The sequence below is a fragment of the Pseudochaenichthys georgianus genome, chromosome 4 (genome assembly GCF_902827115.2).
Source record: "Pseudochaenichthys georgianus chromosome 4, fPseGeo1.2, whole genome shotgun sequence".
NCBI classification, from domain to species: Eukaryota; Metazoa; Chordata; class Actinopteri; order Perciformes; family Channichthyidae; genus Pseudochaenichthys; species Pseudochaenichthys georgianus.
In genome coordinates this window covers 4,347,440-4,363,972 of record NC_047506.1, presented here as the reverse complement: position 1 = coordinate 4,363,972, position 16,533 = coordinate 4,347,440, and the positions used below count along the sequence as shown (strand labels likewise).

The 16,533-nt window shown below is 44.2% G+C and overlaps 1 protein-coding gene across 3 annotated transcripts in view; it reads left to right on the top strand.

The window, feature by feature from the left end:
• Positions 1-2,381: 2,381 nt before the first annotated feature.
• Positions 2,382-16,533, top strand: part of tle2a (TLE family member 2, transcriptional corepressor a) — a 49,611-nt gene continuing 35,459 nt past the window's right edge. Inside the window, exons 1-2 of one of the 3 annotated variants that reach the window (XM_034081374.2) lie at positions 2,382-2,988; positions 14,751-14,914. In XM_034081374.2, coding sequence (XP_033937265.1) covers positions 2,965-2,988; positions 14,751-14,914 — 188 coding nt within the window. In that variant the 5' untranslated portion in view covers positions 2,382-2,964. Of the gene's footprint in view, positions 2,989-14,726; positions 14,915-16,533 lie in introns of all 3 variants that reach the window. The other 2 variants (XM_034081375.2, XM_034081373.2) reach the window with 2 other exon arrangements.

Here is a 16,533-nt window from a genome sequence, read left to right as displayed (position 1 = left end):
TATGTGTTCCCTTACCTCGCCTTAAATTGTGATTATAAAACAGTGCTACTCCTTCAGGGACTTTCCACTCGGAGCTATAGGCGTGTGTGTAGGTGAGCATGCTTCTGTTTAGTTGCATTCTGCAAACATGCGGTTGACAGAATTGTCTCTTTACAACCTCTCACCACCGAGCTAAGAACCAAGAAGCTCCTGTAACATTACGACCATTGTGTCCCGTCCCATTGTGGGGCCACTTTGATGTCCCGTGGCTCTGAGTCTCTGTGGAGGAGAGAAGGGCACTGTGGTGTATTTAATCACTGGATCTGAGCCAACACACACACACACACACACACACACACACACACACACACACACACACACACACACACACACACACACACACACACACACACACACACACACACACACACACACACACACACACACACACACACACACACACACACCTAAAGCACACTCTGTCATCTGACCTGCCAATAGCAATAATGTGTGTCCTTCACTTATCATTTGATATCATCTATATTATTGTGCCTCTCCTCAGTAACGCAGCCTCATACATCCTGTGCACCCCCATCCCCACCTTCAGCCTCAACCCAACCCCGCCGCCCAGCAAGCACACACACACACACACACACACACACACACACACACGCGCACACACACACACGAGCACACGCACACACACATGAAACTGCTCCCCATGCAGCAGCAGACTGCAAAGCACTGCATTCCTCATGACCTTTTTTTTTTTCTTCTTCTAATAAATGTGATCCCAGAATCCGGGAGGGAGACCAGCGCTGTGCATTAAAATTCATGGGAAAAGATGGCAATACATTTTTTTTTTCTCTCTCTACTCCCTTCTTTCTCTCCTTCCCTCTCCACTCTCCCCACTTGCTCCCCTCACCCTTCTCTCTTTTTCATTCCCTCACTTGTCTGCTCAACACACACACACACACACACACACACACACACACACACACACACACACACACACACACACACACACACACACACACACACACACACATAAACAAGGCACGCACACACACATATACACACTTTTTTTCTTCATCCCCCGTGTGCACTCTCCCTCTCGTTCAATCTCTAACTCTCCTACTGGCTCGTCTTTCTCAGCACCCCCCTGCTGTCCTTCATCCTTTATTCTCTTCCTCCCTACCTCCCTCCCCCCTCTGTGTTTCCTCTCTGTCTCTTTCTCTCTCTCTCACACACACACACACACACACACACACACACACACACACACACACACACACACACACACACACACACACACACACACACACACACACACACACACACACACACACACACACACACACACACACACACACACACACACACATGTATACTCTCACGCAAACACACACCCATCTATATTTTCCAACTCCACCTCTGGCAGGTTGTGATTTCCACTGTCAGAAATTGCTTTTTCAATATCTCTCTCTCTAATTATGAGCCCAGCCAAAGGGGTCGTGCCACCAGAATACCAATTTTTTTCATCATTTCTCCCTTCTTCTCCAGAATTCTTCTCCTTTTCCAGGTAACAACAATGCTGCATATTCAATATATGCCCATGCAAGCGTTGCAGCATTATCACTGTTGTATTTCGGTGGGTTCTGCTGTCTCAGATTTAGATGTATTCTGTTTTTTCTTGTTTGGTCAGCTCCCTGTGGTCATGATTAATTTTTGACATCTCAAAATGAGCAGGACGATTGCAGAAAGTTAGTGCAAAAACTCTATTTATTTCTATATCAACAAGGATGAATTGGGGAGGAAATGTAAGATTTCTCAATGCATTGATGGTTTTTGTGGGGAGGAGAAAAAAGAAAACCACTGAATCTCGATACAGCCACCACACAGCTCCTCACACTCTCAATCACTCCCTGTTCCCAGGAAAGGGTTAACCTCACACAGCAGTTGTAGCCTGCTTGATTGACGTGCGGAGCTTTGAGCTGCCTACACCGTCCAATCAGCGAACGGTCAGCGCGCCCCACGTGGGTGTTCTCTACGCTCATTGGCTTATGTTACCAGTGTTTACCGTGCCGAGGCCGAGCCCCACGTGGAGATTTCATTCAATCACTGAACAATTCCTCTGTATTTCTTCTTGAGAAAGAAAATGTTGTACTTTTTAGATATTTAAATTTGATAAATGTGTAGGTATAGATGTTTAATTTCATAGCTGGATGAGAATTAACCTTGTTACAATTCAACACCAAGTGAGGACGGATAAGGGTTATTTGCAAATATCACCAGGCTATTTGAAGACATGTGCAAATGCTGTCTTCATAACTTCAAATAAAAAAAAAGCTTTATAATGTTTTAATGTTGATAACTGTGTTGGGGGCAGTGCCTTTAGCCCCCTCCTCCTCCTTAAAGAAAGCTACTCATATGTTATGTCCCATTGAGGATCAGAGAGGGGGGAGTGAGAGGAGTGAGGGACTGGGAGTGTTGTGTGAAAAGAGTGCAGGCCAACCAGCGAGACAAAAGAGGCTGCGGCTGCATTGAATGTGCCGGTGGTGTGTCCGTCTCCGAAGCCACAAGCAAACCACATTTCCCCCCTCCCCTTCTGGCCTGTACGGAAGGCGAAGATACACCGGAGAGGGAAATTGCGATATTGTAATTCTGCTGTAAAAGCGCGAAGTTGAGGACTTTGGAAGAAAGAAAAGAGCTTGTTTTTGGACCGGGTGTTCCTGCTCTCCTCTGCCCGTCCTCACTACACGGTGCGCGGTTGGAGATATAACCCAGAACAAAGGAGGCTTGAAAGCGAGGAATGAGCAAGCCGAGACTAGCTTTGCCATTACCTTTGAAACCGGGCCAAATGCCTCTCTGAGACCAACAATAGTACATCGGCTGCTCGTATTTCTCGACGAAGCTTTCCGCCTGAAAAGCGAGAAAGAAGAAGGACAAAAAAACCGCACACGGAGACACAAGTCGGCGGCTACAATGTTTCCTCAGAACCGACCACCGGTGAGTAAAGCTACGCTACTAACACACGTTTTAGGAGTATATTGTCTTATTGTATGAACCCGTTATCAAATATAACGTGCGTATATGATTTTAAAAGCTTCAGTTAGAAAGTGCTAACCGAAAATGTTTGTCTTTGTCATCCTTACTGTGCATTTCCGGGGACTCCTTTGTGGGGGAATTATGATGCTCTATAGGCTATTATACAACATATTATCTCCTTTGTCTATATTTGAACGCCCCGTGTAATATGTGCCTTATGAAGGTCAAGCAGATTGCTGTCAGTAGTCCAACGTCCAACTTTTGCTGAGTGTCTTTTGTGTGTGAATCTCATGTCCTTGGTGGCTAACACCAGCACCTCCAGTAGAGAAACATGGAGCCTCCTTAGATTCCCCATAGTGTGGTGGAGTTGACCCAGATGATGAAGTGTGTGTTTGTTTGTCCCTTCCTCAAGAGATGTGTGTGTGTGTGTGTGTGTGTGTGTGTGTTTGGGGGGGGGGGGGGGGGGCGGGGAGTGAGTCAGCTTGGCTTGTTGACACCTTCACTCAATGGTCTGCCCTTTTCAAGTGCCACTCATTGTTTTCATTTTTTGCCTTTCACTCATATCAAGGGTGAGTCATGCCCTCAGATTGACTGATTTGATGCACTGACAACTAGAAGCTTCCCCTTAGAAAGATATCCAAAAGTCCTCTATAATGGCTAGTAACGTGGCTGTAAAAATGATAAAGAAATTGGCATGTTATCTGTATTTTGAGAGGAGGTTATAGCGAAATTCTTGCTGCGTGGCTTCAATTTGTTTTAGTCGAGTTAGGTGGAGAGCTTTTGAGCAGGCTGAAATACATAAACACTGGTCCTCCAGCTGTGTGAAGTATCAATTAAGACCTGCTCATTTGCCTAACCCTCATCTACATCCCTCAGCCATGCCACCCTGCACCCCACCCCTGACAGTGTTTTGACATTCATGTCCCATGCATTGAAACCAGATTAAGCACACTGATGTAACTTCTTGTGAATGTGTGTTTATGCCACTTTAATTAAGGCATCTCTCATATTAATTAGTGCGGGGGAAAACCCACAACACTGTTTTTCAGGGTTTTTTTTTTAACGTGTTTGCATGTGGCTTAAATTGCATCAAGCATTGTAACTTTTTAATTATAACTTCCTTCTGAACAATAAAGGGATCTTGTGAGTTCCAGCACATACGATAAAACACACACTCCAGCAGCTGTGTATGTATATGGCTGACGGCAGGAAGGCAGGGCAGGAGGTAGACTGTGGGTCTGTGGTTAGCACTGTAAACCCAATCCCTCTCATCCAGCCTCTCCTCACTGTGTTCCTGTGAGAGCTCCAAACCACATCTTAATGTATGGGCAGGCATCCCACGGTGAGAGGAGCAGACTGCAGCGGGTCTGGGTTCAATGTTTAGGCCGGCGGTGCGGCTTCATCTCAGCCCTCTGCAGGTCTCAGCCGCTCCACGTGAGAGCCTGTCCTCCTCAGAAAGTCTCCAACCATCGGCAGCTCTTGTTTGCACCTCTGAGCGAAGGGCCACTCAGCCCGGCAAACGGTTTAATCTCAGAAATGCTAGACTGGTAGTGACCTGTCATCACTGCATGCCGGTCTGCTGTGAAGGGAGTGACCCATATTGGTATACGTGTGGTGACCCATATTTACAAATGCATTTGAATTAAATTGTTATTGAAAATGTTGCTCCATTAATTGCACACTTAAAATGTATTTTCAGATACTGAACAAGACGCACTGTGGATGTTCTGCCATAAGTTAACATCCAGGTTATAGCTTGCGAGTGTCCTAAGTAAATGCAGAACATGCCTTATCTTAAAGGGGCCCTATGATGCTCATTTTCAGGTTCATGCTTGTATTTGGTGTCTCTACTGTGACTTGTTTACATGCTTTAATAGTCAAAAAGCTCTTTATTATTCTCATACTGTGCTGCAGCACCTCTTTCCACCCTCTGTCTGACACCAGAGCCCAGTCTGCTCTGATTGGTTATCTGGCAGGCTCTTTTGTAATTGGTTAACCACCCAGAGATGTCCCGCCCCTTAGCCTCTCACGGTCAATGTATTGGAGCGCTAGCCAGTAGAAGCAAGCGTGTTACACCGTGACGTCACTATGTTACAGAAGTAAACAAAGGAGTCCAATGGCTGCGTTTCAGGCGGGGGGGGGGAACTCTGAACTTTGGGATTTTAGCCGTTGCAGACTATTTTAAATGCACACAAACCTACAGTGTTTAACTCGCTACAGGAAAGGGATAACCCAAAAAGCACAATAGGGCCTCTTTTAACTTCCTCTCATCAGAGACTAAATTCAAATGATGTGAAATATGTGATGGCGCTGTGGAGTCAACCAGTTCAGAAACATGCATAGAAACCTCAGAATGGCTAGCTGTCTTACATAGTTACGGTCCTTTGAGATCTGCTACTGTGACACATACGCGGCTGTGCTGTAAAAACAGAAGTGGACAAGAATGCAAAACATCAGATAAGACGAGGACATTTCAGGGCCTGTTATGATACTCGGCATGTTGGCAAAAACGCATTTGACTCACTTTAAATAAAGCAACAAATGCATTACTCGCATTAAGTGCATGGGACAAAATGGTGGCATTTGCAGCACATTTGTTATAACTCACCAAAATGTGGCCCTTTTTTTGTTTATGGGGGAAAGTAGTTCTAATGATCTGCTGCCAAAGTAGACTTCACATCTCTGGCACATAATATATTTATAAGTGAGTTATTAACGGCACCCAGACCTCTCAAATGTCACATTTATGATTGGTCATATTATTACAAGAAGCCCTCTACCAACCCTTTTATCCCGAACAATGCCCTAGGCCGGGGGAGGGGTTTGTTAAGAGGCTACTATTGTGGGTGAACCGTGGTTACAGTTTAGGTACATCATTTATAAAGTTTCATAATCTATCAGGGCAATGATCGGACAAGTTTCTAATGTTTGTCATATTATCTTACCCACTAATTTCGATGCTACCAAATATTTCCATTGTAAACATTCGTTAGTGGGTTGAGTTGCTGCACACACTGTACTTCGCTATCTTTTCTTCCAAATAAGTTGGATTAAACCAACTGGATTTGTTTATGGCAGATTGTCTGACTGTTTTTGTCCCAAAGGACTTTCTTGGCAAACAGTTTTTATATGTCAGGGTTGTTGCTTGTTTTGATCAAAAAGTACCCGTTGACACGTTTGACATTTTCTAGATTTATAGAAGTGTGTTTGTCACCTAGGCTGTCAAATGATTCCAAAACCACACCTAGCATCAATCCATACATCACATTGAATGTCGTGGTGTTGCCATATGTCATGCTATATTAAGCATGCATCTTACTTTAATATATTCTTTTCTCGATTAATAGTTTTTTGTTTATAAAATCATTAAATTGTGGGAAAATGTTAGCCCAGGTTCTCAAGCTAATGTCTATAAATGTTTTGTGAGTCCAAAACCCAAAGAGATTCAGTTTAATATAACACAGAGAAAAGCAGGAAATTCCCGTATTTGATAGATTGAAAACAGCATTATCTGACATTTTTGCAAAACTACAAATTCTTAACAAAATTATTTAAATCATGTCATTGTACTCCTCATTGATTAGGCCATATCAAAAACAGAAGTGCACCCAAAAGAAAGTTGTGGCTTCTGCCAGTGCCTCAAATCTGTCATTAATCATATGAGTTGGAGTCTTTACTTTAAAAAAAAAAAACATATTTTTCGGTGACAACAAACCTAGTTTAAGTAGTTCATTTTTCTCACAGATGAAGCTGCAAGATGTGCTGAAGTATAATAAAAAAATATTGTTAAATGACCTGGAAAAGCAGCAGTAAAGAGAACGTTTTTTAACCTGGATTTAAAAATAACCCAGGGTTGCTGCAGACCTCAGATGTTCAGGAAGTTTGTTCCACATTTTTTCTACTGGTCTGAATCTTCATATGTTTCTATTAGGGCTGCACGATATATCGGGTCTTGACGATAATCGCGTTGTGCGCGATATTGACATCGCAGGACGTGCCATTTTTTCATTTTAATTTTTTTTAAGAATGTGCGATATTAAATAGGCAAACACGTCATGTTACAATTATTTTGCTGCTTGCTACAAAAGGAAAACTCGTGCGGCTCATGTCTGGGGTACTTGAGTGAGTGACAGGCTCTGCATGCACAGCAAACCGTCAATCACAATCATTCTTGATCAGATCACAGCAGGATAACCAAGCTAGCTCAGCTTGTTGCTCTGAAAACTTAAGATCCGGAAGTCCATGACTAAAATCCTTCATCCGGTTAAAAATTGTTAAAAATACCAATTGTATAGCACTAAAGTTCAAGAAAGGATGGTTTGCGGACAAAAAAAACTGTCTTTTCTTCAATTCCTGTATTTTTTCATATCGCAATATATATCGCATGCAGGGGAATAAAATATCGCAATGTCAGTTTTTTCCAATATCGTGCAGCCCTAGTTTCTATCATCACAATCCTTTAAAGTAGTCAGTACATATAGGTAAGGTAGGAGAGTACATTGGAGTTGAGGCCCTTTCCTTGTCCTCAGAGCTAGCACAAAGCAAGCCTCCCCTCCTATCATGCTTTTAGCTCTTTATCACCATCACTGTTGTCCAGTGGTGAGAGTGTGGCTATCGATCAGGAGTGCGCCTGCTCAGCTCAGCCACCGATTAGATGGAAAGAGAGGGAGCTAGAGAGGGGGAGAAAAGGAAGGAAAAGAGGCTGAAGGGATCTCAGGTTTACACAAGCTGTTGTGGAGGTGCGTCTCTGTGGAAGGAACAAACGAGCTGAGGGGGTTACCTAATAAAAGAAGGCACCTCCAGCAATTAAGCCAGCTGACAAGCAAACTGTGGCGCGCCGCTAATGTGGGCTGACAGCAGGGAAATTTGAATAACGAGGCTTGCGGGAGGAAGGAGAGAGGAATGAGGATGCGGAGGGGGGAGAAAACCGAGAGAGAAAGATGTGTGGCGCTAATGAAACAGGTGCCTGGCAGCCCCACTAAGTGCAGGAATCATTGAGAGATTACTAGTGCGTTTCTCCAAGCAGCCACGCAGATAGCCACTTGATGAAAGCTGGGGGGGGGGGGGCAGCAATAAACCTGTGTCTTCACGTCCCTGCGTTAACAATGCAAATCAGCTGAAAGATGACAGTCGTGTTTGAATAATCTTTAGTATAAGAGGCTTTCGCATCAGACACTCTGGAGGAAGGACGGTGTATTGACATGTTTCGTGGCCCCGAGAGATGGGAATGTGTGTGTGTGGGAGGAAACACAGGGATACACACATTCAGGAATACTATTCTGGGTTAGACCCACTGTCACTGCGTCCTTGGTGAGATGAGAGGGAAAGAGAGGGAGCATGGTGGGTGTTTACTCTGATGATCGACTGTGTGGGTAAGCAGTGTAATTAGTGGCCTGACTAATGGGCCGGGCTATACGAAGGGAGGCAGCAGCAGCACAGCATCTTCCCTGCTCCCAGAGACAGACAGAGCTCCGATTAAACAAATAAGAAACTGTAATCCAAACATTTGGCAGGACACTTTTCTCAGCTATGGCTCTAGAGATGGCAACGAATCGGTCCGGCTCCAGACGGAAATATCTCATCAGATATTGGATTAATTGATATATTATGCATTCAAACTAGTTTTGTTTTTCTGTGCACAGAGATTATGATGACATTTCAGCAGGTTAATGTTTCTGCTTAAACTGCAAAATAGATTAAAGGTGGGGTAGGTAATTTTGGAGAAACCAGCTCAAGATCGCTAGAATTTGAAAATACACAGCTGGAAAAAATCTGCCACTTCCTCACAGAGCCTCTCCTCCAACACACACGAACGCGCACATGACCAATGAGGGCACGAGATAAGTGTGTGCACAGATGGAAGGCTGGCAGGCAGGTAGGCCATCCAGTTACTTTAGCCGGGCCGGCTCAGATGATTGGGCGTGCTTTTTACAGCGCCACGGCTTCCACAGATGATATTTTCTTATGGATTTTTTGTCAAAGCACTTAAGATATTCATTGCTATCGGGATGTTAAGAGCATTCCATGGAATATAACAAAGTGTATCTCGAGCCGGTTTCTCAAACTTACCTACCCCACCTTTAACATCTGATAATAATTAATAATAATTCCTTACATTTATTATAGCGCTTTTCCAGATGCTCAAAGCGCTTTACATATACACACATTACACTATCATACATGCAATGGTCATGTACTGTGGACAATACCCACAGGAGCAAGTTCAGGTGAAGGGTCTTGTCCAAGGACACAACGGCTTTACAGACGCAGCAGCGGCGGGTTTCACCCCTTGATCTGATGATCATTGCACAGCGCACTGCGCCACACCGTCCATCTTCACGCCTCAAAGTAATCGAGGCGCTTTTACAAGTACACATTAGTATCATACATGTACTGTGGACAATACCCACAGGAGCAAATCCGGATGAAGTGTCTTGCCCAAGGACACTGGAGTTCCCCAGCACCCCCCTTGATCTGATGATCAGATGCACAGACCACTGCGCCACCCGCCCCATAATGTACAATTATGATACTTTATTGATAATGATAATGATACTTTATTGTCGGATCATGTCCGAGAAAAAAGACATGGCTGGTTGTGTGAAGAGATAATGTTGTTGGTCAGACATATTATTTACTCCATTAATTTGTTATTTCGTTGTGATCTCGGGTGATGAATCCGACCCACTTTCTTTTGTATTTGTGTCTTACGGCTCTTTGCTGGATTGCTATAAATTGCTTCAGTCATTCGTGTTCCCTCAAAACTATTTCAAATAACTTGTCCTATGTTCATTTAGCTTCTGCCATTATTGGGTTAATGTTGCCATCTTTAAATCAGTATAAAATTAGGTTTAAAACTAAAAACTAGTAGGAGTTAGACAGACATTCCCTTCAGCCTCAGCTGTACTTGATTTGAATTGGCAATGCTTAGCATGCTAACACACTAAATCAAGATGATATGAAACGTTTACATTATACCTGCTTAGCAATGTATCCTGTTAGCATGTGGACATTAGCATTTATCTTAAAGCATCATGTGTCAAAGAACAGTGAGAGAGAGCTGTTATGTCTCCTCTTCGTTTAGTTTTTTTAGCTAGCCGTGTGATTTCTGTATAAGCTACATTCTCCGATTAGCACAATCGGTGTTCAGGTTTCGACAATATGACGGATAAAAACAAGAATGTGGCTAAAACTCCTAACAAACTGGAGACAAGTCTATAAAGAACTTGGACGCATCTTATCGTTTCTCCCTGGCGCTACATCGTGGGGGAAATTGCCAAAGAAGTCAAGGAGAATGTGAGAGAGGTCATCCAAGAGAAATCCATTCCTCTTCTTATTCCCTGCGGACATATGACGAAGACAGAGAAGTGTTCTTTTTAAGTGAACCTAATATCCTTACGGCCACACCGCCACATAATGGCATTGATGGCCCCATTTCAGCTCCATTAGTAGATTATATATCACTCTGGGTCAGCGTGGCTAGTGAGGACGGAGACACGTCTTCCCATTCCTTATCTGACGTAGTCATGTGCGAATACAATAAAGTACATGTGTGCTTGTAAATACTTGTGGAGAACTGCATCGTGCAAGAAATCCACTTAGTGTTTGTAGTGGGCATGTGTGGGCGTGTAGTCTCGTCTGTGTGCACATGTTTTGTCGAGGGTGGGGGAAAGGATTTTAGAGCAAGGATGTGAGGTCATAGTGGTTTGATGCTTGCGGTGTAATTAGTGGTTACTCAAATGAAAACGGGAATGATTTAATCCAGGGAATGCAACACTGTTGACGTCCACTTCGCGTCAGGAATTATCGAGGGGTGCAGTTTTTCTGCTCAATTCTTGCGGCCATCACAACTCTCTGTACGACTGCTGTCATGGGATTTGTTGCATGTCACCCTGAATGCGCAGAACATACCCTGGTCTTTTATGTTGCTAGCGCGGTGCTGTGACTGGAGCTTCTCCCCCAGTTAGCATAAACCATCCTTATTGGATTGTTCGCTATCCTATCCCAATGAAGAGATGTGATGGAAATGACTCCCATGGATGACTCATCCCCTCATCATCAGGTCCTCATTTAATCATTACAATTGACTTAGGCCTTCCAGGGCTAAGAGAGAGATTAGTGTGAACGTGTGAGTGCGTGCCCATGCATCAGATGTGACAGGGTCGTATTTCTCCACATTCTGCTTGTGCAATAGGTGGCTTTTGATCCCCTCACGTTAGCCTAAAGCTGACTTTCTGACACAGAACAGAGCCTGTGAACGCCTCCTCACCAGTTCATCCAAACAGATGAGTAATCGGATGATCTGAAAAGCTCTCCTGCCCTCGTGCAATCCTTCTCCGCTATTACAGAACCTGACTTTGGGATTGTCCGTGCCACAGAAAGATCCCGTCTGTAATTGTGTAACAGCGATGTCAGTCTATGTAAGCTTTGTTCAAGGGCAGACGGCGTGTCTCTTGTTTGCTTCGAGCCACGACTCGGCCAAGAGGGAGGGAATAACCGAGGGTGGGATTATCGGGTGAGGCTCCCTCCAGCCTAGATCCATTCCCAGAGGTCAGCGGGTCAGAGCCATGACCTGACCTCTCACTTTAATGCATGCTCAGCTGCTTGCTTGATCTGGAGTCTGGACAGACTAACTAAATGCTTCAAAAGAAACGTGACTAAAGAGGTTATGTATGCTTGGTTTCCGAAACAGCATCTGTCTTGCCCGTCCAGTCTGGCATGAATCATCATAACAACAAACCTACCCAGCAGTCTGGAGTGAGGGTGAGCCAGCAGTGGTGTCCTAACGGTGGTTTGCAAAAAAACAAACACGATTTTACCTTTTTTAAAGATGAAAAATAATGGAACCAACATCGGTCTCCTTTCCACTGTCCTAGTTGACGTTTAAGGAAAAATGAACACGGGATAAAACGGAGAGTGAAGAATAGTCTCCTCTTTTTTCTGATTCCATCCTCTTGTAAAATGGCCTCGGTGCTCTTCCCCGTGTGTGTGTGTGTGGAGATTGAGAGCAGCTTGTTAGAAAGAGGAACAATGAGGCCACAGCCCCTCTATCTGCGGTTTTCTTTTATTTCCTTGCTCTTTTTCCCTTTTCTCTTATTTCCATCTCCTTTTCAAAACGCATTCTGTTTCTCCTGCTCACCTCTTGTAATGTTGACTTTCTCACTGGCTGATCTCCCTCATATTATCTTTCAATAGTCTTATCTGTTTTCCTTCAAACTCTTCAATCAATTCGTCTTCGTCTCACTCTCCTCCTCCTCCCTCAGTATTTTCTCTCCTCTCTTCTGATAATGTCTAGCCTGCCAAGACACCTTCCTCTGTTTTATTCCCTTGTCTCTTTCTCCTCACCTTGTCTTCACGACGCACACGGGGACATGCATGTGTCCTAGCACAAACTCTGCTCTTGTTATGTTAACATGCAGCAGACGCCTCTTTCATACACACACTCCCCGTGCACACTCTTTGGCATTTGAGTGATGTTGTGATTAAATGGTTAATTAAACACCATTAATGTGTGACAGGCATCACTGATGTGAGATGTGCGTGTTTGAAACAACTCTGATTAATAATGATGGCTGTCATTCTGCCCACTTTTAATTCTGACTGTCATTGAGCCATGTAGGGTCTGTCGCTCAGATGGAAAAGTGGATTATATTTAAAGCAAACCTCCTTTTGTGACGGTGTACTGTAAAGCAGGGATGCTCCGATCACTAATTTCGGGGCCGGAATCTGTATCGGCCGATCCGATCGAATGGGCGGGGCCTAAATGGAAGATTTAAACATCACTTTAAATCTTCCATTTAAAGTGATGTTTAAAATCGGTGACCGATCGATCGGATCATCCCTACTGTAAAGTAAATGGCATAAAGGGAAAGCAACACAATCGGAAAAGAAAAAAATCCCTGACCTATGTGGGAAAGGAAATAAATACTTTTAAAAAGGAACCAAAAATTGTAATATGTAAATGTTTCACTGTCGGTTGTGTTTGGCCTTAGTTTTCATAATGGTTCTTTTTGGCAAATGTTGTAATGAACATACCGGCAAGGAGAAACGACTAAAGAAATGATAAGCGCTACTCATTTATTCCAAGTTACACATGAAAGTTGCGCACGTCATAAACCAACAAACCCCAGTGGGTCAGACGGTGTCTAATGAAGCTACACAACCACTAGTTCACGATGCACATTAGAGGGAAATGGTTTGCCCTCCCAGGGAAATGGTACTACAGGTGGTGGTGGTGGTACCCTCCTCCAAAAGCTCTTGTATAACTTTTCGACAAACGTTACAAATCTATGAACTCGGCTTGACCCGCATTCCAAAAAGCCTCAGAAAATTCCACATTACTGGCTTTTTCTTCGATATGTTTTGCGATTGAAGACCTAGAAATCCTACTTGGCAATGAGTCTAAACCTGTCCTCCTAGAATCCTCCCTCCTTCCCTCCTTCCTTCCTTCCTTCGACCATCCCCACCAAAGGAAAAAGAGCATTTTGTGTTTGAGTTAATGACGACTCGGCCCTCTAATAAACTAACGGACGTATTAAAAGTCTGTTCTTCCCTGAAAATGACCGTACGTGTCTCTCACTTAACCTCCTCGCTGTACTTGACCACAGTGGAGCCTGTGAACCGGCTGTCCCTGGCCTCTGTTATTTTGACAGAGAGCCAAAAAGACTGACAGACGGACCGACCCCCCCTCGTAGTCCTAGCTCTCAGCCCTCTTTTGTCCGCCTGTCCTGCAGCATTACCCCTATGGTTGTAGTCTCCTAATTGCTCTGAACCCTGCAGAGATGGGAGACTAAGCACAGGGTTGGGAGGGGTCTTCGGCTATGATGGGCTCTCCACTTTCCTCCCACCCATTTCTTTCTTTCTGTCTTTCTTCTACTCAGACTTGCAATTGAACAAAGAGTGCTCATTTTGTTAAAAAGCTGTCCTAGTCTTGGTGACCCGTTCACATCTGGCTCTGCTGCGATGACGGCGTCTGTAACTCGCAACAGTTGGACACAAACACGCTGGAAGAAACGCACAAACGTGGTGCTTTTGCTCCCAATGATTGTTTGTGGTGTTCTTTGTAAAAGCAGCTGAAGTTCAAACTAAATAACAGACTGTTTAGAAAGGAGATGACGCACTAAGAATCATTCTCTTGTATCTGTACCACGTGGGTTTTTGCCACTGTCATGCCTCTTTAAGTGAGGTAAACGAGCACACAGATTATGACAGCTTTCTCTACACCGTCACCAAAGCGATTACCGGACACATTTTTACACGCCATTTATTTTCCAAGCAATCTGCATGTCTGAAAAATGCCATTTTAGTGTCAATTTACCAACCGGTTGGATTTGTCTCTGCAACCCGCTCTTGCGAGATCTGGCAACAAAGCGCGGTAAACATTAGTCGAGCTGTGTCAATCTTTTTGCTAATGTCTACTAACTTTCTGTAACGTCCCCACAGACAAATGTATTTAATTTTATGTTTGTCAGCTTTTTAAGTAGCTAATGTAAGCAAAATATGTAAAAACATTGGACTATGCCCACTTAAGATATTCAGATGTATACCGTTGACCTTGTTATATGTAATGTATAAAGTGTATATAGAGCATCTTATTCATATTACAGAGATTATTCAGCCATTGACACCATTTTGAAATCTGATGTGAAAAGTGTCATAACTATTCTGTACTTTTTAAACATGTTATTAAACCCCTTAAGTTGGCTATGCTTTTCCAATCTCAGGCACCTCTCCAGCCACCCCCGGGGTCCTCGGCCTCAGTGGTGGCCGCCGCCGCAGCAGCAGCGGCAGCAGCGTCGGGGCAGCCCCAGGCCCTGAAGCTCACCTACCCAGAGACCCTGGACCGCATCAAGGAGGAGTTCCAGTTCCTCCAGACCCAGTACCACAGGTGGGTACAAAAAAAAGAGACGCCAAATAGTAAAGGAATTTACATAATTATAAAACGTCAAAAAACACGGACATGTTCACACAATTAGGGATGCACGATATTGGTTTTTTGAAACCGATACCGTCCTGCTTCTCAAGACCGATACCGATAATAAAAATAAAAATTACGCCACTAATTATTTTAACGCGATTAACGCATGTGTATTTTTTTTCCACGGCCGCCCCGTAGCTTCAGAGCGCATCGAGTTTAAAACACCATCTACAAGCTGATGCTGACAGCCCCGCTCCTGCCGCCCGCTTGTGGCAGACCACACTTCCACGCTCACCGGCAGGCTCCGACTGACCATCGGGAGGACCGGGAGGGTGTGTGTACGTGTGGTCCGAGCGAGCAAGAGAGAGACCTTAGTGCATTGTTGTTGTTAGCATCTGGTGCTAGCTAGCTGCGCTAACGGATATAAGGAGCTGTTTAAATGAAAACAGAGGAGCGCTCTATCCACACAACTGCGCCGAGCACTTGACTTTATGCAGGAAGCAGACAGCGGGACATTGTAGGAGAAGTCAGCACACTCAGCAACATGATTGCAGCGTCCAGGCTGCTCCGGTTCGAGCATATGCCTTGAGTTGCACATAGCTCCAACGCGCGCGCGCGCACACACACACACACACACACACACACACACACACACACACACACACACACACACACACACACACACACACACACACACACACACACACACACACACACACACACACACACACACACACACACACACACACACACACACACACACACACACACACACACACACACACACACACACACACACACACACACACACACACACACACACACACACACACACACACACACACACACACACACACACACACACACACACACACATACACACACACACACACACTGTATTGTATTATTGTCTTCGTACGCTTTTAACACACCATCGTAGCGATGGCGATGTTTCAGGTGACTGATCAGGTTCGAAGTATTAGAGAGCGCTGGATTTGTGAAGAACTCCCCTCTTCCTAAACCACTAACACCACAGTACTGGCAAAACGGGAGGAGCCGAGTGAAAAACAAGCGCCCCTCATCCCAATCCACCCACACCGCAGTATTTTTTTCTTTTTTTTTACCCAAAAAAAATATTGTATATTATCGGGGCTATTAATACTGTTATCGGTTTATCGGGATGACGTCATAATTCCTAATATCGGACCGATAATTATCGGGCCGATAATTATCGTGCATCCCTACACACAATCAAAACGTATGTCAAGCGTTTTCATTGGCTCCCCTCAAATCATCACAACATCATCATATCTCATTGGAGGAAGCTTATGTTTCGAAAAATGTGCAGTAATGGATAAAACAAGAGTTTCTTTAACAGTGTTTCTGAAGTGCATCTGGATTGTGTCCACTTCCAAAAGGTCTTCCACTACTTTTTCAGCTAATTAAACGTTATCTTTATTACAGAAAGCCACTGGATCATGAGCAACATTACAGGCGTCTTCTTTATACTCGTCATATACAATCTGAACAGTCATTTATCTTGGCAAGGAATCTACATATGTACTCCCAACAATATTCCTACTTTCTTT